This window comes from Arachis hypogaea, chromosome 15 (genome assembly GCF_003086295.3).
Source record: "Arachis hypogaea cultivar Tifrunner chromosome 15, arahy.Tifrunner.gnm2.J5K5, whole genome shotgun sequence".
Taxonomy (NCBI): Eukaryota; Viridiplantae; Streptophyta; class Magnoliopsida; order Fabales; family Fabaceae; genus Arachis; species Arachis hypogaea.
In genome coordinates this window covers 49,894,420-49,919,452 of record NC_092050.1, presented here as the reverse complement: position 1 = coordinate 49,919,452, position 25,033 = coordinate 49,894,420, and the positions used below count along the sequence as shown (strand labels likewise).

At 39.1% G+C, this 25,033-nt stretch overlaps 1 protein-coding gene across 9 annotated transcripts; it reads right to left on the bottom strand.

Annotated features, from left to right (window-relative positions):
* Positions 1–13,437: 13,437 nt before the first annotated feature.
* Positions 13,438–17,680, bottom strand: LOC140178925 (phenylacetaldehyde reductase-like). Of its 9 annotated transcripts, XR_011871969.1 has the most exons (9): positions 17,243–17,628; positions 17,059–17,165; positions 16,664–16,742; positions 16,057–16,112; positions 15,468–15,516; positions 15,040–15,144; positions 14,293–14,435; positions 13,958–14,113; positions 13,438–13,799 (listed from the first exon to the last, which is right to left on the bottom strand). XR_011871969.1 is itself a non-coding variant. In XM_072216313.1 (8 exons), exons 6-8 carry the CDS (start codon positions 15,062–15,064, stop codon positions 13,671–13,673), a joined length of 297 nt encoding a protein of 98 aa, XP_072072414.1. In that variant the 5' UTR covers positions 15,065–15,144; positions 15,468–15,516; positions 16,057–16,112; positions 16,664–16,742; positions 17,059–17,165; positions 17,243–17,620; the 3' UTR covers positions 13,438–13,670. The 9 variants fall into 9 exon arrangements, 4 of the variants coding, with proteins under 4 accessions (XP_072072414.1, XP_072072415.1, XP_072072413.1 ...); XR_011871970.1 differs by lacking the exon at positions 16,664–16,742 and having other exon boundaries at positions 17,243–17,680; XR_011871968.1 differs by lacking the exon at positions 16,057–16,112 and having other exon boundaries at positions 17,243–17,645.
* Between the last annotated feature and the right edge of the window lie 7,353 nt (positions 17,681–25,033).

Below are 25,033 nucleotides of genomic sequence, written 5' to 3'. Positions count from 1 at the left end.
ACAGAAGGATGCCTTTTGGGCTGTGTAATGCGCCTGCAACCTTTCAGAGATGCATGCTCTCTATTTTCTCTGATATGGTGGAAAAATTTCTGGAAGTCTTCATGGATGACTTCTCAGTATATGGAGACTCATTCAGCTCCTGTCTTGATCACCTGACACTGGTTTTGAAAAGATGCCAAGAGACCAACCTGGTTTTAAACTAGGAAAAATGTCACTTTATGGTGACTGAAGGGATTGTCCTTGGGCATAAAATTTCAAACAAGGGAATAGAGGTGGATCAAGCTAAAATAGAGGTAATTGAAAAATTACCACCACCTGCCAATGTTAAGGCAATCAGAAGTTTTCTGGGGCATGCAGGATTCTATAGGAGGTTTATAAAGGATTTTTCAAAAATTGCAAAACCTCTAAGCAACCTGCTAGCTGCTGACACGCCATTTGTGTTTGACACAGAGTGTCTGCAGGCGTTTGAAACTCTGAAAGCTAAGCTGGTCATAGCACCAGTTATCTCTGCACCAGACTGGACATTACCGTTCGAATTAATGTGTGATGCCAGTGATCACGCCATTGGTGCAGTACTGGGGGCAGAGGCATGACAAGCTTCTGCATGTCATTTATTACGCTAGCCATGTTTTGAATGATGCCCAGAAAAATTACACAACCACAGAAAAAGAATTGCTTGCAGTGGTTTATGCCATTGACAAGTTTAGATCATACTTAGTAGGATCAAAAGTGATTGTGTACACAGATCATGTTGCTCTTAAATATCTACTCACAAAGCAGGATTCAAAACCCAGACTCATAAGATGGGTGTTGCTTCTGCAAGAGTTTGATATATAAATAAGAGACAAAAAAGGGACAGAGAACCAAGTGGCTGACCATCTGTCCTGGATAGAACCAATGGAAGGGGCGTCCTCCTCCTCTATTGAGATCTCTGAAACTTTTCCGGATGAGCATTTGTTCACCATTCAGGAATTACCATGGTTTACAGACATTGCAAACTACAAAGCTGCAAGGTTCATTCCCAAGGAGTACAGCAGGCAACAAAAGAAAAAATTAATTACTGATGCAAAGTACTACTTGTGGGATGAACCCTATCTCTTTAAGAGATGTGCAGACGGCATAATCCGTAGGTGTGTGGCTAAGGAAAAAGCACAAAGGATCTTATGGCATTGCCATGGGTCATAATATGGAGGTCATTTCGGAGGTGAGCGAACAGCCACCAAGGTCCTCCAATGTGGTTTCTACTGGCCTACACTTTACAGAGATTCCCGAGAGTTTGTACGTAACTGTGACAGTTGCCAGAGAGCTGGTAATTTGCCTCACAGTTACGCCATGCCTCAACAAGGAATCTTGGAGATTGAGTTGTTTGACGTATGGGGTATTGATTTCATGGGGCCTTTCCCACCATCATACTCAAACACTTATATTCTGGTGGCAGTTGACTATGTATCAAAATGGGTTGAGGCCATTGGCCACACCCACCAATGATACTAAAAATAGTGCTGAAATTCCTCCAGAAATATATATTCAGCAGGTTTGGTGTCCCTAGGGTACTAATCAGTGATGGGGGCACTCACTTCTGCAACAAACAGCTTTACTCTACCATGGTCCGGTATGGGATTCGCCACAAAGTGGCGACTCCATATCATCCACAGACAAATGGGCAAGCTGAAGTTTCTAACAGAGAACTAAAAAGAATCCTGGAACGGACTGTAAGTACCCGTAGAAAGGATTGGGCATGAAGCTTGGATGATGCTCTGTGGGCTTATAGAACAGCATTCAAGACTCCTATAGGGACCTCTCCGTACCAACTTGTGTATGGTAAGGCTTGTCACCTGCCCGTGGAACTGAAACATAAGGCCTACTGGACAACCAGATTCCTAAACTTTGCTGCCAAACTTGCTGGAGAAAAAAGATTGCTCCAGCTTAATGAGCTAGAGGAATTCAGATTCATTGCCTTCGAAAATGCCAAGCTTTATAAAGAGAAGTAAAAAAAGTGGCATGACAGAAAGCTATCATCTAGAATCTTTGAACCAGGACAAAAGGTTCTGTTGTTTAACTCTAGGCTCAGGCTATTCCCCGGGAAACTGAAGTCCCGGTGGAGGGGACCATATGTGATTACAAGTGTATCACCATATGGTTATGTGGAGCTTCAAGATATTGATTCTGATAAGATGTTCATTGTTAATGGACAGAGAATCAAGCACTATCTTGAAGGCAATGTTGAGCAAGAGTGCTCAAGGCTGAGGCTAGATTAAAAACTCAGCAAGGTCCAGCTAAAGACAATAAAGAAGCGCTTGCTGGGAGGCAACCCAGCCATGGGGCATCACTTCCTCTAAGCATTTTGCCCTATTCTTGATTTTATTTGTTTATATAAAGTTCATTGATACTAAGGTAAAGAGTCAATTGTATAAGTTTACAGGGTTACAGAAGGATTCTGCACAAAAAACAGAGAAAAAGAGCTCACTGGCAAGAAAACGCCAGTAAAAGTCTGTTTTGGGCGTTCAACGCCCAAAAGAAGCATCCACTAGGCGTTGAACGCCAGTAAGGATAGCCATCTGGGCGTTAAACGCCAGAAAGAAGCATCTTCTGGGCGTTGAACTCCAGAAAGAAGCTCCTTTTGGGCGTTTAACGCCAGATTTACAGCGTCCTGGGCGTTCAGAAAAACGCCTAGTGACAAAGGAGTTCCTGGTGTTTAACACCAAAAAGAAGCAACAGCTGGGCGTTAAACGCCCAGGAGAAGCAGTAGTTGGGCGTTGAACGCCCAAAACATGCAGCGTTTGGGCGTTCAAATGCCAGGATGGTGGGGAGGAGGTAAATTCGTTTTTTCTTCATATTTTTTATTTTAATCCTAATTTTCATGTTTTAATTCATGATTTCTTGCATAAACATGTTACAAACCCTGATTTCTAAAATCCCTAATTTCTAAAAACCCTACTTTAAAAATATCAAATGTATCTTAATCCATAAGCACAAATCCTTTTTTTTCAATCCAATTCAACTCTTTCTCAAATTTTCAAAACAAATCTATCTCTTTTCATTCTAAAATCTTTTCAACTAATCAATATCCTTTTTTTAAAATCTCCAAATTATCTTTTTCAAAAATCCAAATTTATCTTTTTCAAATATCTTTCATATCTCTTCAATTTTAAATTATATCTTTTCTTATCATACTTATTTCTTTTTAAATCATATCTTCTATCTTATCTTTCTCTCTGTTTTCGAAAACCCACCCACCTCCCTTTTAAAAACACATTCGGCCTCCTTCCTCTCATCCACCATTCAACACTAGCTCTCCTTCTATCCCTCTCCTTTCTTTTCTTTTGCTTGAGGACAAGCAATCCTCTAAGTTTGGTGTGTTTATCCGTGATCATTAAACCATACCCACTAAGATCATGGCTCCTAAAGGAAAATAACCCACTCCAAGAGGCAAAAAAGAGAGTGTTCCAAAACCACTTTGGAATTAAGGGAGGTTCTTAACCAAAGAACATTCAGACCATTACTACAAAATAATGGGTCTAAGATCTGTGATCCCGGAAGTCAAGTTCGATCTGAAAGAAGATGAATATCCGGAGATCCATAAGCAGATTCGAAACAGGAACTGGGAAGTCCTAGCTAATCCTAAAACGAAAGTGAGAAGGAATATGGTTCAGGAATTCTACACTAATCTATGGCAAACAGACAGGCAGAGAATATCTGGAGCTGCCCTCTATGACTATAGGACTGTGGTCAGAGGAAAGATTGTTCACATCCACCCTGACAAAATCAGGGAGATCTTTAAGCTACCTCAGCTGAAAGATGACCCAGACTCCTTCAATAGGAGAATGATGAGAACAAACAAGGGCCTGGATAAGATTCTAGAGGATATATGCATCCCTGTAGCCAGGTGGACCACCAGCACGAGGGGTGTCCCAAATCAACTCAAGAGAGAAGATCTCAAACCAGTCGCCAGAGGATGGCTGGACTTCATTGGGCATTCTATATTGCCCACCAGCAACCATTCTGAAGTCAATATTAGAAGAGCAGTGATGATCCATTGCATTATGTTGGGAAAAGAAGTAGAAGTTCATCAACTGATCCCATCTGAATTCTACATACTTGCCAACAAGAACTCCAAGGATGCCAGGTTGGCTTATCCAAGCCTAATCTCTATGCTCTACAAAGATGCTGGAGTAAAGATAGGAATAACAGAGTATATCTCAGTGGAGCAACCAATCACTAAAATCACAATGGAAAAATAACAAATGCAGGATGACCCCATCAAGAGGAGGGTGCAAGAATTCCTACCAGAACTCCCTCAATTTGAATACTGGGAGCATCTTGAGGCATCTGTCACTAAGTTGCAAGAAACCATGGACCAAATGAAAGAAGAACAGCAAAATCAAAACAGCATGCTTTGCAAACTGCTCAGAGAACAAGAAGTGCAAGGGCGTGAATTAAGAGAACTAAAGCGTCAGAAACTATCTCTTGAAGGGCCAAGCACTCCACAGACTAAAGAGGCATCCGTTTCCCAAAGTCAAGGTTGTTGAGTTCTGATCTTACCCTTAACCCTGTGATAATTTTTTTTTATTTTTATTTGAGTTTTACCTTAGGAGTCATATAGTAGTAATTAGTATCTATATTTTGATTTTATCTCCAATTAAGCTATAATTTATTTTTCTCATCATCATTAAACATGAATAAAATAGAAGATTTTCTTTAGGATAAGGAGGCAATATTTCTCGAGTTTTTAATACAAGAAATTCTGATTAATTACATGTGGTGGCAATGCTTTCTGCCTTCTGAATGAATGCTTGAACAGTGCATATGTCTTTGGAATTTGATGTTCTTGAATGTTAAATATGTTGGCTCTTGAAAGAATGATAAACATGAGACATGTTATTGGTAATCTGAAAAATCATAAAAAATGATTCTTGAAGCAAGAAAAAGCATTGAATACAAAGCTTGCAAAAAAAAAAAAGCAAGCAGAAAAAGCCGATAACCCTTAAAACCAAAAGGCAAGGGTAATAAAAAGGATCCAAGGCTTTGAGCATCAGTGGATTGGAGGGCCTAAGGAAATCAAATCCTGGTCTAAGCGGCTAAACCAAGCTGTCCCTAACCATGTGCTTGTAGCGTGAAGGTGTCAAGTGAAAACTTGAGACTAAGCGGTTAAAGTCAAGGTCCAAAGCAAAGGGAAGAGTGTGCTTAAGAACCCTGGACACCTCTAATTGGGGGCTTTAGCAAAGCTGAGTCACAATCTGAAAAGGTTCACCCAATTATGTGCCTGTGGCATTTATGTATCCGGTGGTAATACTGGAAAACAAAGTGCTTAGGGCCACCGCCAAGACTCATAAAAGTAGCTGTGTTCAAGAATCAACATAATGAACTAGGAGAATCAATAACACTATCTGAATTTTAAGTTCCTATAGATGCCAATCATTCTGAGCTTCAATGGATAAAGTGAGATGCCAAAACTGTTCGGAAGCAAAAAGCTACTAGCCCCGCTCATTTAATTAGAATCTAAGCTTCACTCAAAAACTCTGAGATATTACTGTTTCTTGACTCATTTGTATTCTATTTTATTTGTCTAGTTGCTTGGGGACAAGCAACAGTTCAAGTTTGGTGTTGTGATGAGCGGATATTTTATACGCTTTTTGGGGTTAATTTCATATAGTTTTTAGTATGTTTTAGTTAGTTTTTAGTTTATTTTCATTAGTTTCTAGGCAAAATTCATATTTCTGGACTTTACTATGAGTTTGTGTGTTTTTCTGTAATTTTAGGTATTTTCTGGCTGAAATTGAGGGAGCTGAGCAAAAATCTGATTCAGGCTGAAAAAGGACTGCTGATGCTGTTGGATCCTGACCTCTCTGCACTCGGAATGGAATTTCTGGAGCTACAAGAGTCCAATTGACGCGCTTCCAATTGCGTTGGAAAGTAGACATCCAGAGCTTTCCAGAAATATATAATAGTTCATACTTTGCTCAAGGATAAAGGACGTAAACTGGCGTTCAATGCCAGTTCCATGTTGTAGTCTGGCGTCCAGTGCCAGAAACACGTTACAAGTTGGAGTTCAACGCCAGAAATAGGTTAGAGCCTGGCGTTGAACGCCCAAAACAGCCCAGGCACGTGAGAAGCTTTAGTCTCAGCCCCAGCACACACCAAGTGGGCCCCAGAAGTAGATTTCTGCACTATCTATCATAGTTTACTCATTTTCTGTAAACCTAGGTTACTAGTTTAGTATTTAAACAACTTTTAGAGATTTATTTTGTATCTCATGACATTTTAGATCTGAATTTTGTACCTTTTGACAGCATGAGTCTCTAAACCCCATTGTTGGGGGTGAGGAGCTCTGCAGCGTCTCGATGAATTAATGCAAGTACTTATGTTTTCCATTCAAACATGCGTGTTCCTCTCTAAGATACTCATTCGCGCTTAACGATGGAGAGGGTGATGATCCATGACATTCATCACCTTCCTCAATCCATGAACATGTGTCTGACAACCACCTTCGTTCTACATTAGAATGAATGATTATCTCTTAGATTTCTTAATCAGAATCTTCGTGGAATAAGCTAGATTGATGGCGGCATTCATGAGAATCCGGAATGTCTAAAACTTGTCTGTGGTATTTCGAGTAGGATTCTGGGATTGGATGACTGTGACGGGCTTCAAACTCGCGAGTGCTGCGCGTAGTGACAGATGCAAAAGGATAGTCAATCTTATTCCAGCATGATCGAGAACTTCCAGATGATTAGCCGTGCTGTGACAGAGCATTTGGACCATTTTCACTGAGAAGATGGGAAGTAGCCATTGACAACAGTGACACCTTACATAGAGCTTGCCATGGAAGGAACTTTTCACTTTTTCATGCATGAGGGAAGAGGAATACAAAAGAAAAGCTGAAATTCAGAAGACAAAGCATCTCCAAAACTCCAACATATTCTCCATTACTGCATAATAAGTATTTATTTCATGCTCTTTTATTCCTTGCAATCAAATTTGATAAGTGAATTGTTTTATTGTTTTCCTGACTAAGAGTTACAAGGTAACCATAGATTGCTTCAAGCCAACAATCTTCGTGGATTCGACCCTTACTCACGTAAGGTATTACTTGGACGACCTAGTGCACTTGCTGGTTAGTTGTGCGAATTTGTGAAGAATTGTGATTTCCAATTTCGTGCACCATTAACCCAATTACAAACTTTCTTTCAATCCTTCCAACTCAAGAGTTCCTTTCAATCAACTCCCCATCAAGTGAGGGAACTACTCACTCATTGTAAATAATAAATCCATAACACATGAAAGGGAATTAAAAGAAAACATGATTATTGGAATGGAAAATAAATTAAAATGGAAGAAATAATCCTTGTACTAAATAATCATGAAAGTATTCAAATGACAAAATTGAACAAAGCAAAGAACATGGAAGAATAAAACTAAGTTTAGAGAACGAACTAGAATGACGAAGTCTTGATGAGGAAACAACTCTTCTCAATGTTCCAATGCTAAGACCAATTGAAAATTAAAATTCCTAAAACCTAGAGAAAGAAACCTAAAGGAGTAAAACTAGATCTGAAACTTCAAACTGTATAGAATGAATGTTCTTTTTTTTGTTTCTACATATTCTCTGGCTCTAGTCTGCTGTTCCGGGTCGAAATAAGGTCCAAAATCGCCCGCAGCGAATTCTGCAGATTATGCAGATCGCACATGTCACGCGATCGCGTCATCCAAGCGGACGCGTCATTCGCATTTTTCCTTGCCACGCGTTCACGTCGTCCACGCTACCGCGTCGCTTTAGCTTTTCTAATCCATGCGGCCGCGTGAGCCATGCGGCCGCATCACTGCGATTTGCTCTCCTTCGCGCGGTCGCGTGAGCCATGCGACTGCGTCACTTCTAGCTGGTTATCTCCTCAAATTCTTGTGTTCCTTACATTTTTGCTAGCTTCCTTCCCAATCTCCAACTCGTTCATGCCCTATAAAGTCTGAAACACTCAACACACAGATCACGGCATCGAATAGAATAAAGGAGAATTAAAATTACATAATTAAAGTCTCTAGGAAGCAGTTTTCAAACATGTTATAAATTCAGGAAGGAATTATAATTTCATGCTAATTTGATGAATAAGTGGGTAAGGATCATGATAAAACCACACAATTAAACACAATATAAACCATAAAATAGTGGTTTATCAGAGCACTCTGCGATTTGGGAGCAAGCATCAACTTAATACCCTTATCCCTTGTGAAGAGGCTACAGATCAATGAGATAATGCCCACAGATGTAGTCATCAGGCTAGCTGACAAAACTCAAAAACAAGCAATAGGAGTGGTGGAAAATGTGTTGGTAAAGGTTGGGAAATACTTCCTCCCAGCAGAATTTGTCATATTGGACATAGAAGAGAGTTACACTCACCCAATCATATTGGGAAGACCATTCCTAGCTATAGCCAGAGCACTCATAGATGTGGAGCGAGGGGAGCTAATTTTGAGGATCCATGATGAACAGCTCGCCTTCACTGTCTTCAAACACTCACAAGAAATAGATCAAGAGAACAAGGAACCAAGGAAGGATCACAGTGAGATACTGAAGGAAGAGATGAGTACTGAAGAACAACAAGCTTATCTGGAGATTTCCTTGGTTGATGGACAAGGAAACAAGCAGCTGTCACAGCTCAAGGAAAAGCTGGAGGAACCTAAACCACTAGAGGCATGTGAAGACAACATCAAAATTCCTTTAGAAGAAGAGGCCACAAAGAGTAAGACAACATCACAAGGAACAAAGAAGAAGGTACCAAGGAGGTGGAGGAACAAAAAGATCCCTACAGAGGACTTCTCTCCAGGGGATAAAGTGATCTCAGCTTACTTCCCAGATATCCCCCCTGATCTCCCCACTGTACCATCTCAGTTACCTAAGGTCTTCACTATCAACAGAGTTCTCTCCTTGGAACATGTAGAGATCATTGATACAACTACTGGATATAGGTCTATTGCCAGAGGAGAAGACTTGAAGCATTATCGATCTCCCTGATGAAGGCAAAATGTCAAGCTAGTGATGCTAAAGAAGCGCTTCATGGGAGGCAACCCATGTTTTATATGCTTTTAGAAAATAGTGAATAAGTCAATATTTATGAATTCCAACCCAAACTTGACAAACACTTGGTAAAATCCTTATTATGCAGTTTATAGTGAAGAACAAGTTTGGTATTCAAAGCATGCCAAGAAAGCATGAATGCAACTCAGAGCATGCTAGTCTTGGAGCTTTGAACAAAGACTTTTTCATCACAATGCTCCAAACTAAGTTTGGTGTCACCCAAGGTGCCACGAATATGCATATAAGGATACACAGTTAGTTAGTTAGTTGGTGTTCATGAATAAACAATCTAATTCTTTTTCTTTATTATTCTAGCCGTAAAGTTTAAATTTTTTTTATGATATTGATTTTTTTTATTTTATTTTTATAGGAAAAAGGAAAGGAGCATTGGAGAGGATTGATTGGATAATTAAATGAAGAAGGTTCGGCCACTTCATGAAGAGGGATTACACACTTGTTCTCAAAAGGGAACGCATTGGAAAATGTTGCCATGCAACATAGAAAAGAATGGGACCCTTGAAGACCGAGCAATTTCCATCATAAAGTGATGATCCTTGTCCTTTCTCCATGCACAAACCCAACCGTCCATCAAACAACCACTCCATCAATCCACACCCTACATTCATTTACAATCTCCCTATATAAGTAACCCTTGCTCTGTACCCCACCTTCACACTCCACGCCCACTCTTCACACCTCTCCCTTTCGGAACCAAGCACTTCCTATCCCATTAAAAACATTCCCACTCACTCCCTTCATTACGCTCAACCCTAAACAGCCAAAAGTCTCCACACCCTTGCCACCTTCACACATTAACTCTCATTCATAGCATCTTCGAGCTCTAAAAGAAATAAAAGAAAGGAACCTATGGAGCAACACCCGTATGATGAAAAGATATTTAGAAGCTTGCACCATGCATTGCAATACGGGTGGATGGTGGATAAGGAGATCATTTATGAGCTGGGGTTTCAAGTTAGGAAAACTGAGTGTCCCGAAATCACAAAGGAGGTAGAAAAGAGAAGATGGGAGCTCCTCACAGATCCGGTCATTAAGGTGAATGCAAATCTTGTAAGAGAATTTTATGCAAATGCGGTCCGATATGATAAGGCAGATGAGTCATATACAAGCTTTGTAAGAGGAAAGACTGTGGATTTCGGTCCCATTAGTGTCATGAGGGCATTAAAGCTACGGTCCATACCGTTTGAAGAAGAGAGTTATCATTCAAGACTGGACAACAACTCTAATTATGAGCAGATTATGCAAGATATTTGTGTACCCGGAGCTGACTGGGAAAGATATGCGGATAGTAAACCAAGGTTCATCAAGAGAGCAGACCTCACTCCGGAAGCAAAAGGGTGGTTCGAAATTGTAAGGAGGTCTATCCTCCCAGCAGGGAACAACTCGGAGGTGAATCTCAAGAGAGCCACAATGGTGCACTGTATACTCAAAGGAGGAGAGATCAAGGTTCATGAACTTATAGCCGTAGGCATTAGAAAGATGGCAGAGAAAAGCGACTCAAGAGGAAAGTTAGGTTACCCCAACACTATTTACCGACTATGCAAGAAAGCTGGGGTGGTGTTTGAAGATGAGGATCCTGTGTGGATAAAAGAAGGCATTCCAATAACCGTTCGATGGATGCATGCTACCACATCTCCCCTGCCTCAACAGAAGCAAAGGAAGAGGCCAGCCCCTCAAGTAGTAGAAGGACAAGTCTTAGAGGGGCAAGCACCAGCCACTTTGGATATACACCAACTACAGGAAGCCATTAATGGCCTATCTCGACAATATTTGGAAAGCCAAGGAGCATAGAAAGAGCTTTAACTACAAATGATGGGGCAGCAAGAGGAATCACTCTCAAGATGGATGACTCAACAAGGGGAGTGGCAAAAGCAAATGATGGAGCAGCAACTGAGTCATGGACAATAATGGAGTGAAACATTCCACAGGATAGAACAAAGACAAAATCAACAACAAGAGTCTATCCAGAAGCTAATCAACATCCAAGCACATCAAGGTGCACACATACATGAGATGCATCGAAGACAAATAGAACAGGCAGAACTATTGGACGAGCAAAGGGCATTCGCAGAAGGAGTTTACATGAGCGAGACTGGGCATCATATAAACACTCAAGCCAGGCTCGGATACTTGGTAGGACAGCTCCCTATATTGCATCCAAGAATCACAAGGTATGAAGAAATGAGGGATGAATTAGCACGAGAAGAAAGACAAAGGGTGGAAGAGAGTCATGAATCAGTGAGGAAGGCACTTGAGGATTGGAAGCAAGCAAGATTGGCACGGGTGCAAGGAAATGCTAGAGGACACAAAGAGGACAAGCAAGGAGGAGAGCATAGGCAACCACATGAGTAAAAGGTGGTGGAGTTCCTTCTTTGGTCCATCTTTTTCTATGCTTTAAATAAGGAAGATCTTGTATGAAATAGAACATGCTTCCATGTTAGTTTGAACCTTTTTCAATTCTGTCTTTTAAGCTTTTTGTTGAATAGGTCTATGCTTGCTAGTCTTTATGTCACTGCACCTTCACTTTGCTTACTTGTATGCTTGTCCTTTTGAATCATATGAAAAAGAGAATGAGTGCTTTATAAAAGACCATAGTGAAGTTCATACTATGGAGTAAGTTCCTGAGTTTGTGGTGTGGTCATAAATTAGCTAAGTTGGTTTAACCACAAGGTGGGAAGACAACTATCTGTCATGAATACTATGCTTTGAACATACCCATGAGACTAGCTAAATAATAAGATCCTAATAAGAAAAAGGGAAAGAACAATCAAAGTTGAAGAATAAAAGAAAAATAGCAAGAAAAGAGGCTAGGCACCAAGGGTTCGAGTCTTGAGGGATGTGTCTGTGGTGTTCCTGTACCAAGGATCTGCTTGGATTACTAAGCTCTCAGGGGTGCTTTATCACTTGGTAACTTGGGTTAACTAACCCGGGATTATCAGCTGAAAGTCCACTATCAAGAGCAATCTTTTCTACAGAACATTTAGTAACCCAAAGAGGTGCTGGACACCAAGACCTCAAGGAAAGAAAATAAACAAACCATGTGCCTATGGTGTGTATGTATGGGGGAGAGACTTGAGGAAGTAAGTCCTTAGGGGTGCTTCAACACCTAGTACCATGAACCAACTGGTTTGGGAGTATTGGCTGAAAGCTTATTTTAAAGAGTTCCCCCTTATAGAGCACTTAGCCTAAGAACACAAATAAGCCCTGAAATGACAACAAAAGGATCAATGAATAAAAATCTCATGGGATGCAATCAAAGTGAGTATTCTAGGACATGATAAAGGTCTAAAAGCCAGTGAAGGAATGAACCTAAGTTTCTATGCATGAAACCACCATAAAACCAGAAACATGACTTCCACAAGAATGACTCATTTCTCTTGGCATTCCATTCATCATTCTCTTGTTCCAGTACTTGCTTAGGGACAACCAAGCTTTAAGTTTGGTGTTGTGATGCCAGGGCATTTTGGCCAGTTTCACTGACCTTTTCTTTACTGTTTTTAGGGTAGTTTCATGCATTTTCTTAGAAAATAAGCTCTTTTTGGGTAGATATTCACTTACATCTTGATTCAAGCATACATTGTGCACTTTACATGATTTCATGAGGATTTTGCATGAATTTAATGACAAATTGGATGTTGTATTTCCCATGACTTGGATTAGAACTTTGATGCACTTTATTGCTTGATTTCAGGACAAAAGAAGCAAGGAAGAATCACGTTAGCAGCCACGTTAATCTAACTAACGTGACCTCTGACGTGGAATGGGAGCTAACTTGCAAAGTTAATGAGAAAAGTAATCGCCAATAACGCCCCCGAAGCCATCATAGCCCACGTTAAGAGTCACGTTAACTTAGTTAACGTGAACTCTAACGTGGAAGACACTACAAGAAAATAAGCTTTCTGCCACGCTTTTAAAGCGTGTCGAAAAGTGCTAAAAAATGTGCCGATAGCTTTTCGCCACGCTTTTTGAGCTATCGGCACGCTTTTGAAAGGGTCACATCTGCCAGCGTGCCGGTTGCTCTATCGCCACGCTTTTGTGGATCTATCGGCACGCTTTCTTTTTGGCCACGCTTTCAACTCTTGCCATGCTTAAAAGCGTGGCCATAGGTGTTAATCTATCGGTACGCTTTAAAAACGTACCGAAAAGTTCACATATCGCCACGCTTTTGAAGCGTGCCGATAGAGCACATACAGCCACACTTTTGAAGCGTGGCTTTCCCACTAAAGCCTTTTGCCACGCTTTCAAAGCGTGGCCTATTCTTTTGTCAAATTAAAAAAAAAGGAAAAAATTAGAATGCATAATAATAATTGAAAAATTACAATTCTATAATAATAATTAAAAAGAGAAAATTAGAAGGCATAAGAATTGATTTTTTATTGATTTACATGAATTATTTACATGCTATAATAATTTAAATTAAAACTATAATGTTCCCAAAGATATGAAGGATGGAAAACCAAAATGTGATATACAGCAGAACTATGATTAACAAAAAGTTGATGTGGGAAGAACTCCTGCTACCATTTGCTTTTAAAACTCCTCATCTTCACTGGCCGCATCTTCTTCCTTATCATATTTTTCATTAGCCCTCTTCATGCTCTCCTTCTCCTTCTCCCTTTTCTCCTCCTGCTTCAGCAGCATTATAACTTTCCATAGCCTTCTCATATTCTGCTTTAAGCTTAGCAACTTTATTGGAATAAGGCTTCTTCTCCTGAACCACACATTAAGACACTTGAATCAACATCACATTGACAAACACATCATAAGAGAAAGATAAGCTTTATAGACTTACACATTATATATTGTACTTTTATCATTTACTATTTCAATTTTCATTTCCACATGCAGAAATAGAATTTTAAAAATTACCATTAGTTACATTCAAAACACCAGCAGCACTTGTGTTAAGTACTGGTTGCAGAAGAGGTCCAATCACCATTACTGGGTTAATTTTTTTTTTTTTTTTGCAAATTTCCAAGCAGCATCTTCAGCCAATGTCTTTGAAAGCACATACCAGTACCATGACTGGAAAAAAAAGGAAAATGGGAAACAAAATTGGTGGTACCAAAGTCTCAAATTTACAAGGGATTGAGCTTATTCATATGAATCAAAATTAAATCAGCAAAACATAAAGCTAATTCCACTCCTACTAATTTGACCTAATTAGGGGAATATGATAACAATTGTAGGGACATGGCACATACCTTCGACTCCTTACAAAGTTCGTGATCGAAAAACCAGGTGTCATCAACTACTGCTTTAGGAGTCAGAAGCCTTCCATTAAATGTAACAGCAGCAATTAAAGAAGTTAAAATAACGTGCTTCACCAACTGCGATTTCACAAACACTGCAAAAATGAATCAATTAGAACATGTTCACAAAATATAGCGTCTTCGCTCGCCAACAAAAAAACTGATTAAACAACTTTGCAACGCAATATCCAAAATTTGATCTTCCACTCATTAAGAAATTATATATACTTTGCATATTAAAACTTAAAATTCCTACAGAAAACCAAATCCCCCTAAAATATAATATTAATAAATCATTCATCATGCTGGCCACTCCCAGAAAGGAAATAATCAAGCCATCAAAGGCAAGGAAATCCCTAAAAGTCACGGGCAAAAAATAGTTACTATTCAGAATCCCAAACCTAACATGCAAAAAACCAAATCGCAAAGCTCTGTCTCAAATAAAAAAGGCGCTATCTCCACTAATCAAACCAAGAGGAATGCTCTAATTAATCAAAAAGGAAAATAACAAGCAGCTCTAGCTAAGCCTAACTCTCATGAAACAAAAACAGCAGCAGAATAGGTTCTTAATAAAAGTAGGGATAAACAGGGAAACCATCAGGAATATTGTAGAAGCTTTAGCTATATGCTGAATGATCAATATAAGGTGTACAAAGAGGGAGGTTATGTGCCCCTAGCAAGTGAGGATAAAAATCTTACCATTAGTGACATGATGAGTTCTCATGGGGATGCATCTTGTTCAAAGGTGGTTCAGCAGCATCCTTCAAACACCTCATTTTTCATAAGTTATATTATGCTTGGTACCTAGGTGGAGTAACAAATTGAATGAGAGATTAAAATAATGAAAGACTAGAGAAAATTCTGAAACAGAGTAATGCCAAACAGAATAGAGCATTAATGAGACCGAAACTTTCAAGGTTTATCATTCAGTTTCTTTTGTATCAAACTATTCATCTAATTTCCATAATTTGGTAAAAAGAATGAAAATCAAATTCAGAGAAAACTAATGCTCAAATATCTTTAAAAAAATATTAGATTCACACTAGATTTTTTTTCCTTAAAAAAAAAAGCAGTTCAGGAATCAACACAGATACTAAAACGGTATCTTGTGAAAGTTTTTTGGTTACCTTCACCTCCCATGATTATTAATCCAATTAGCAAAAGAACAAGGTGGATCTGTATCAAGAAAAAGAAATACGTAAGTTAGGGGTACTTCACTAACTATATATTGACAATTTATATATAATAATAGTCACAAATATAAGATATATAAAGGCTTAATATAGATTAGTAACTTCAACTTGTGTAATATTATATGATTATCTTGTGTTATATATAAATAAATGTATTAAAAACTAAACCCCTAAAGTGTATGTTCCAAAGCCAGACCATGACAATAGTAGCCACTGATAGAAGGTGAGCCACAAAGGAATCAAAATCATTTGCTAAACAAACCATGCATATTAAAGTTCAGATCAGTTCAAGGACATTTGCTAAACAAACAGAGGAATCAAAACCATGCTCAAATTCTCAGGAAACAGCTCAAATTCTCAGGAAATAGAGGAATCAAAATGTTTACAATCAATTAACCTAAAAATAGACAATTGAAGAAACAAGTTCAGAGCTCATAGACCCACCTCGGTTTATTAACAAGAGAATTAAAATGGGTGATGCAAAAAACAAAGAAACTCAGAGAGAGACAGAAAAAGAAACAACCTCATGAATATATAATGTAAAAATTGACCTGATCAGATTTGCCATCACTTTGTGCACTGATAAAAATAATAATAGCAGTAAGTAGAAGTAGAAGTAAAAGTATCGATATGAGGTGCTCCATTAAATGATTCACATCTCACCATGTAAACTTTTATATATATCAACGAGTTAATTGCCTTCTGGTTTTACCAACTTAAATATTGGATTATACAAGGCAATGGATTTGTATGTATTAGCCAACCAGCTGTTGCAATATAAAATTAGGAGCATGATAATGAATTAAGTAGACATATAGACCAAACACAAAAGGTTTAATTCTTGCAAGAAAGAGGATTTTATAATTTCAGAAATCATTGCATCTCCATTATCACAGTTGCAGTTTTATTTACCTCTTTTTACTGTATAAGATGAAGAATGAGTTTTAATAATACCCATGCACCCCTTCAACAAACTAAAGCATGCATAACAAGCATTTGTTATAGAAACATTTTCACAAGTATAGTAACCATCAATTAAGACATTTGTTTCCTGTTTAGAAAATCTTAATATCAAGGTAATATTAATTAAGAAGTAATAGCTAAGTCCAATTGTTCTGACAGTTAAGTACCATTTTTCTTGCTAGAACATGCAATACGAGCCCCAATGCTTAGCCCATCAATACAGTTCATGGCAGCAACCCTTATAGCCTAAAATAAAATTCAAAAGATTGAAACTTTGGACCAAAAATAACAAAAACATAATATAAGATGAGTACTCAAATCACGACAATGTTATCAGTATGAAAAAGGACGAGAATTGTGGTGTTGTCTAAGAAGCTATTGTATTGAGTTGTTCATATTAGAGAAGAAGAAGCAGAAGAAGAAACAAGTCATGATGTGTCTCGTCATATGAAGTCCAGTGAGGTATTTTCACAAACAACAAATATTCAAGAAACAGAAAATGAAAAAAAAAATCCCAAAACAGAACTGAAATTCAAGGAAACAGTTAGTTAGAAGTTAGTACCCGGGTTGGGTAGATGAAGTAGATCAGAATATTGTATAGCTCCACTGGATGCTTCTCACAGACAAAGCAAGCTGTTCTTTGAAGTTTTCCGGCAACATTTCCTTGTTCTTTGGGTTCCGGAAAACATTAATCAGCGTTATGGTGAGGGTTGAAATAGAGAAACAAAAAGGGATTAAATCTGTACCTTCTTGTGTTACGATGAGGGTTGAGCGCCGATTGAGGGAGGAACGACGATTGCGGGAGAGGCAGCGACGATTGAGTCAGCGTCGATGGAGGTAAGGTTTGAGCGAGAGAGAGCGAGCGCCGATGGAGGCCTTGCGAGCGAGACTGAATGCCAACGGAGGGCGCGCCGATGGAGGGTTCGTCGACGGAGGCAGCACCGATTGAAGTTTCCAAGAGTTACAAAAGTGGGATAAATGATTGCAAGAGAAGGATAGAGGGTTGCAAGTTAAGAGGGGGCTACGAGCTGAAAGATGAAGGGATTCTCACTTCTCAATGATGAAGAGGGCTGCGAGCTGAGAGGGCTGCGAAGGTTTAGGGTTCTTAGTTGAGTAATGAAGAGGCTTCGAGGGTTTGGTTCTCACTTAAGTGAGGGCTGTTTTGAGAGTTTTGATAAAAAAAATGAAGTGTTTGAGTGAGAAATTAAATTAATTGGGAACCCTATTGTCACATTTTTTTAGGGTTCCAAATCATTAGAGGATATAGGCACGCTTTAAAAATGTGCCCGTATCCCGACAAACCAGCCACGCTTTAAAAGCGTACCTGTTTCTCTCTATGGCCACGCTTTTGAAGTGTGACAAAAAAAAGGGTGGTCAAATCATAAATCAGTGGTCACCCTCATAAAAGCGTGCCAAAATCTCTCTATGGCCACGCTTTTGAAGCGTGACAAAAAAAGCGTGGCCAAATCACAAATTAGTGGCTACCCTCATAAAAGCGTGGCCATTGATCACTTTTGGCCACGCTTTTAAAGCGTGGCAAGAAAAAAGGGTACCGATAGGCCTTATTTCTTGTAGTGAGAAGACAATAAGGCCAACGTTAGTGACACTCCCCTTTGTCACTAACGTTGGACCAAGCTCATAATTGGCCACGTTAGTTGCCACGTTAACTTAGTTAACGTGGCTTCTAACGTTAAGGAGCAAAAGGGAAGCCAACGTTAGTGACATTCACCTTTGTCACTAATGTTGGCCAAGCTTCCATAAGCCACGTTAACTCCCACGTTAACTTAGTTAACGTGGAAGCTAACATGGAGAGAGCAATTGGTCGCCAACGTTAGTGACACTTACCTTTATCACTAACGTTGGGGTGAACCACCAAGAGCCACCATGAGCAACGTTAGCTTCCACGTTAACTTAGTTAACGTGCAAGCTAACGTGGATAAAGAGGTAATGAGCCAACATTAGTGACACTCACCTTTGTCACTAACGTTGGAGATGGCTAGCATGACTACGTTAGAAGCCACGTTAACCTAGTTAACGTGGACTCTAACGTGAGAAATAGGGGCACATTGGAACGTTAGTGACAAAGGTAAGTGTCACTAACGTTCTCGAAGGATTGGCAAGCTTACGTTAAGAGCCACGTTAACTAATTTAACGTGGACTCTAACGTAAAGAAGGGGGAGGCTCATCAATGTTATTGGGAAAGGTAAGTCCCAATAACGTGTGCGAAGGACCAAGAGGCAACGTTAGTGGTAACGTTTGTGCTACTAACGTTGAGGTTAACGTGGTTCATACTTGGGTGAGCAACGTTAGTGAAAAAGGTGATTGTCACTAACGTTCTCGAACACACACTTTCAATTAACGTTAACACCACTAACGTCCTGAGCTAAAAGTCCCTGCCTACTTCACACTTTCTCTCTGCAAGCAAAGCTAAGCCCAATGAAGAAGATAACTGCTTCAAACTCAGGATCCAAAGGCCCATACCTAAGACTTGAAGAGCCAACTAGAAGATCAGAAGAGTAGTATATATAGGAGTAGCTTTGAATTAGTTAGGAGGCTGAAAACTTTAGGGAGCCTTTGGCCTAGAATTACTCTCTGTATTTTACTTTCTCTGCACTTCTAGTTTACTTTCAGCATGTATTTTCCATCTTTGTTTTCATTTTCCAGAGCTATGAACAACTAAACCCCTTTCATTGGGTTAGGGAGCTCTGTTGTAATTTGATGGATCAATTTTAGTTTTTCATTCCCCTTCTTCTATCTTTTCTCTTGATTTTACTAGAAAGCTTTCGATCTTCATCCAATTGGGTAGTTATCTTGGAAAAGAAGCTATTCATACTTGGATCACTTCTGAACCTTGAAAGAGGAATGAAGGGATCATGCTAGAAATGCTTTCTTATGCTGGACCAAATTGGGTGTGGATGGATATGTGACTATAATCCTTCCAACACTTGATTTGGGAAATGCATGTGGTATAATCAGTGACCATACTTCATCTCTTCTCATGAGCAATTGACCAAGGAATTGGCTATTGATCAAGATTTGAGAGATTAAATTACAAGGAATTGTAATTCAATCACTTAAGATTGCCAAGGAGATCAATGAATGCATTGATTGAGGAATAGATGAAAATGAACTTGATCCGGAGAATGCAACATCTCCTGAGCCCAATGAACTCCCCATTTCTGATCTTACCCATTCTCTTTAATTTCTGCGATTTACTTTTATGAGCAATTGCCCCATCCCCATTTAAGATTCTGCAATTTACTTTTCGCCATTTACATTCAGCTCTTTATTTCCAGCATTTACTGTTTCCACTATTTACTTTTCCGTCATTTAATTTTCTACAAATTCCCAACTCAAATTCTGGTTCGCTCAACTAGAACATTCCTTTAATTAAAGTTGCTTGATCAATCAATCTATGTGGGATTCGACCTCACTTTATTGTGAGTTTTTACTTGACGATGAATTCGGTACACTTGCCGAAGGAAATTTGTTGCGAGACAAGTTTTCCACGTATCACAGGGCATCTTGGCTAGTTTTACTAGCCATTTTTTGTATGCTTTAGGGTGGTTTCATGCATTTTTCTAGGAAATAAGCAAGTATTTGGATGAAAATGCATTCACACCTTGATTCAAGTAAACATTGTGAATTTTGAATAATTTCATGAGAATTATGCATGAATTGAATGATAAAATGGATGATGCATGATCCCATGATTAAGAGCAAGACTTTGATGCACTTTGTTTGATTGATTTCAGGTAACAAGAAGCAAAGAAGAGCCACGTTAGTGGCTACGTTAGTACCACTAACTTGGCCACTAACGTGGAAGGAAGGAAAGTTGGAACGTTTGTGGGAACTTTAATGGCATCAACTTTGAAGAAGGAACAGCGTTAGTGGCAAAAGTGAGTGCCAATAATGCAAGCGAAGGTGCAAGAAGACCCACGTTAGTCTCCACGTTAGTTACATTAACGTGGGAACTAACGTGGAAGGAAAGGGAGATGCCAAAGTTAGTGGAAAAGGTGATCTCCACTAACGTTTGCGAAGCAAAAAGACCCACGTTAGCTTCCACGTTAACTACATTAACGTGGTAGTTAATGTGGGCAAAAGTCTCACCCAGCAGCCTGACCATGCCTTCTTCAAACAAGAATAACTTGAGCCACAAAGCTCCAAATGAGGTGATTCCAGTGGCATTGGAAAGTAGGATTCCAGAGCTTTCCAAGCATATATAGCACTACATGGTGGACACTAAATTTGAGGGAGAAAACCTGCCCCGAAAGTGCAAAGATGAAAATGGTATCAACCTGTAGTAAGGCCAGCTGACCTCTTCACCTTCCAAGAAGTATAACTCGAGTTGTAGAGCTCCAAATGATGCGCTTCCAAAAGCGTTAGAAAGTAGACATCCATGGCTTTCCAACAATATATAATAGTATGGGGTGGACTGATGGGACGTAGAAGCTGGTGAATTAAAAATTTATTAAAATGGTTACGTTGCAAGTATAGTTCTTAACTCACCGAAAATCTGCCTATCAATTTAGAAATATGTCACAGAGAGTTTAAATTAAAATTACTGGGAGTTTTAAGTCCCAGGTCGTCTCCCAACGAGTTGCAGAAAAGTATGCTGTTTTATTAATCAGATGTTCCAAGAAGTTGAGCTATGTAAATTGGAATTTAAATTGAGGAATTTTAAATAATATAAATAAAAGCCTTGACTGGAAATTGATTGGTTAGAATCTCTATCATTGATGGAGTGATTTTTAAGATTGATTTATAATTAACGGTTACTCTGTTTGGTTATCCTTAATAGGTAAGGGAAAGTCAAACAAGTTGGAATGCCAGATCTGTTCACAAGTTGCAACCCACTTAGTTCAAAGGGATTGGCGTCGGTGACAGGATAGCAATCCAACATTTAACCCAATTACAAATTTTTCCTTCAATCCTTCCAACTCAAGAGTTCCTTTTAATCAACTTCCCATCAAGTAAGGAAACTATTCACACATTGTAAATAAAGAATCCATAGCACATAAAAGGGAATTAAAAGAAGACATGATTATTGAAATTGAAATTGAATTAAGAAGAAATAATCCTTGCATTAATTAATCATAAAAGCATTCAAATACAAAATTGAACAAAGCAAAGAACATGGAAGAATGAAACCAAGTTAAGAAAACGAACTAGAATGACGAAGTCTTGATGAGGGAAATAACTCTTCTCAATGTTCCAATGCTCGGATCAATTCAAAATTAGAATACTCAAAACCTAGAGAGAAAAACCTAAGAGAGTAAAACTGGATCTAAAACTACTGAATGAATGTGTCTTGTTTCTGCATATTCTCTGACTCTAGTCTGCTGTTCCGGGCCGAGAACTGGGCCAAAAATAAGGTCCAAAATCGCCCCCAGCGAATCCTGCAGATTATGTAGATCGAACATGTCACGCGATTGCGTCATCCATGCGGACGCGTCGCTTGCGCTTTTTCCTCTCCACGCGTTCGCGTCGTCCACGCTACCGCGTCACTGCGATTTGCGCTCCTTCGCGTGGTCGCGTGAGCCATGCGACCGCGTCACTTCTCGCTGGTTATCTCCTCAAATTCTTGTGTTCCTTCCATTTTTGCTAGCTTCCTCTCCAATCTCCATCTCATTCATGCCGTATAAAGCCTGAAACACTTGACACACAGATCACGGCATCGAATGGAATAAAGGAGAATTAAAATTAAATAATTAAAGTCTTTAGGAAGCAATTTTCAAACATGCACTGAATTTAGGAAAGAAATCTAAATGCATGCTAAATTGATGAATAAGTGGGTAAGGATCATGACAAAACCACACAATTAAACACAATATAAACTATAAAATAGTGGTTTATCAACCTCCCCACACTTAAACATTAGCATGTCCTCATGCTAAATTGAAGGAGACAAGGAAATAAGTATGAACATGTAGAAACTCATGAAATGCAATGCAATCCTACATATATAAATAAATGCAACTATATGATTATTGTCCACTTAATCAAAAGTAAATAAGCCCTTCAAAATAATTACAAATCAAATTCCACTAATTCTATCATTATACAATAAAACCGATAAAAGTGCAAGCAGATAGCTTATAAAAGCAGGAAACATGAAAATTCAAGCATTGAACCCTCACCGATAGTGTATGTACGCTCTAATCTCCAGTGTATAAGGTAATCACTCTATTATTCTCTAGTCATGTTTTCTAACTTTTGTTTTTCTCCTAACCAATCAACAACAGTTAATATACCAATGCAAACATCATGAGGTCTTTTCAGGGTTGTAATGGGGCCAAGGTGCAGGTAAGGGTATACATATGGCTAAGTGAGCTTTATAAATTGAATCTTTAATTAACCTAAGCTCTCTCCTAATATACATATATTCTATATACTTTTAAATTCATGCCTAGCTACCCGTAATTCCCTTTTTTTTTTCAACCCATACTCATGTTTCAACTTTGTATTTTAATTCTATCATATGTGCATTGATCTTTGAATTCTGAATTTAACATTGGGGTAATTTTGTCCCCTTATTTATTTGTTTATCATCTTTTTTTTTTTTGAATTGAAATAAATAAAGCTTACCAATGCACATAGATTTTTTATTCTTATAGTTTCACATGAATAGGTATCCAAATTCCCTTTAAATTTTTATGGCACATCCCCTTAACAACTTTTGTTCCCACAATTTCCCATACTTAACTAGCACACACAATTCTATCTTAAGCTAACCAAAGATTCAATTTGGGATATGCAATTGTTTTTCAGCTTAAGGTTAGTAATGTGGTAAAATATAGAACAAATGGGGTTTTAAAGGCTCAAAGTGGTTAACAAGGGTAATTGAAAAGGGTAGGCTTGATTTGGATAAGTGAGTTTAAGCAATTAATGGCCTCAATCATGTGCAAGCATGTAAATATAATAAATATTGAACATATAAGATAAAACAAAATATAGATTACAATCATAGAGAAGTAAATACACAAGAATAAAATAATTATGGTTAAATAATGTAACCATACATAAAGGCTCAAATCTTTCACAGTTGTGTGTTCTTTAGCTCAAACATCATGTTCCAAATACAACTCAAGCAGATTTATCATAAAAATTTTGAAAAATTAGTGAAATTTTATTCCAAGGATAGATTTTTAAAAGCAACTTATTGTCTTTTCAATCAAGTAGAACATGCATGCAACTATTCTAACCTATGTAATTTATTCTATTCTATAAAAGAAAGAAAATCTAACTAAAATATCCTAATTATTGGTGCCAGAGAAGAGAATTTACCTCCGGAAGTCAGGTACTAACCGATCTCCCCACACTTAAGGCTTTGCACCGTCCTCGGTGCCATCTGTTAGAAACAGGGGTGGGCTGGTAGCAGTATCTCCATCATCGGGACCGTCATGGCTCCCTGTGCTAGTAAAGGAAGTGGAGTCCGGGGTGTCTGAGTCTCTGAAGCGTCCCTTGAGTAGCTCCTTGAGGTGTTTGAATCGGCGCTCGTTGCGGCGCTCTCTCATCTTTACTTTCTGTTCTTGCCGATCTAACCGTTCGATTATCTGCTGGAGCAATTTCTCAATTGTGGATGCTTGTGGTGTTGAAGAAGGATTATCTTCAACTGGAGCAGTAGGAAGGCTTGTAGTGGCTACTGAAAGTCTGAGGTATTTCCCGTTAGGGACATATTGATCATCCCGTGGAAGCATGGCTTTGGTGTCCCCAGCTCTGTAGGAGACTCCGGCTGCTGAGACAAGATCTGAGACCAAGGCGGGGAAAGATAAGTTGCCCGCAATTTGTACGTGTTCCATAGCATTCCGGATATGTCTTGAGAGATTCAGAGGTTAGTCTGTAAGGATGCACCATAGTAGAACAGCCATGTCTGTAGTGAAAGAGGACTCATCAGTGCTCGGAAAGACGTAATGGGACATGATCTGTGCCCATACGTGAGCCTCCAAGGTAAGTGCTGAAGCCAAGATTCCCTTAGGGCGGGTACGGTGGTATCCGTAGATCCAACGGCTGCCAGGTAATGCGATGACTCCGAGAACGGAGTCCCAGTCGAATTGGTATCTCTGGCGCTGAAGGGCGGCTTCTTGAAAAGTGTCCATTCCTGCTGGAATAGGGGGGAGACTCAGAGCTTGCTGAATGGCCTCTTCTGTGATGGGGACTTGTTTCTGCCGGACATAAACAGACTGCAGGGTCGGCATGTAGAAGTTGGAGTAGAACTCAACTACCTAAGAAAGATTGACCTACCTTGGCTGTTTTCGTAGGAAACCCCATTGTCTTCGCTCAATTTGCGGCTCAACAAAGGTGGCAATATTGGACGGGAGGATAAGAAGGTATTCATTGTTATAGTTCCTTTCTGCCAGGATAGGGAATATCTGCTCACAGTAGCGATTGGAAAATCGCGCAGCGTCCTTTGCTGGAAAGTCTTTCTCCTTTTTGTCAACCTTTATTATCCTCTTGACTCGTTTTGTTGATGGCTTGACTGCGGTTGAAGAAGGCTCTGCCACTAATGCTCTTTTAGTTCCTCTTCTTGCTGGTGG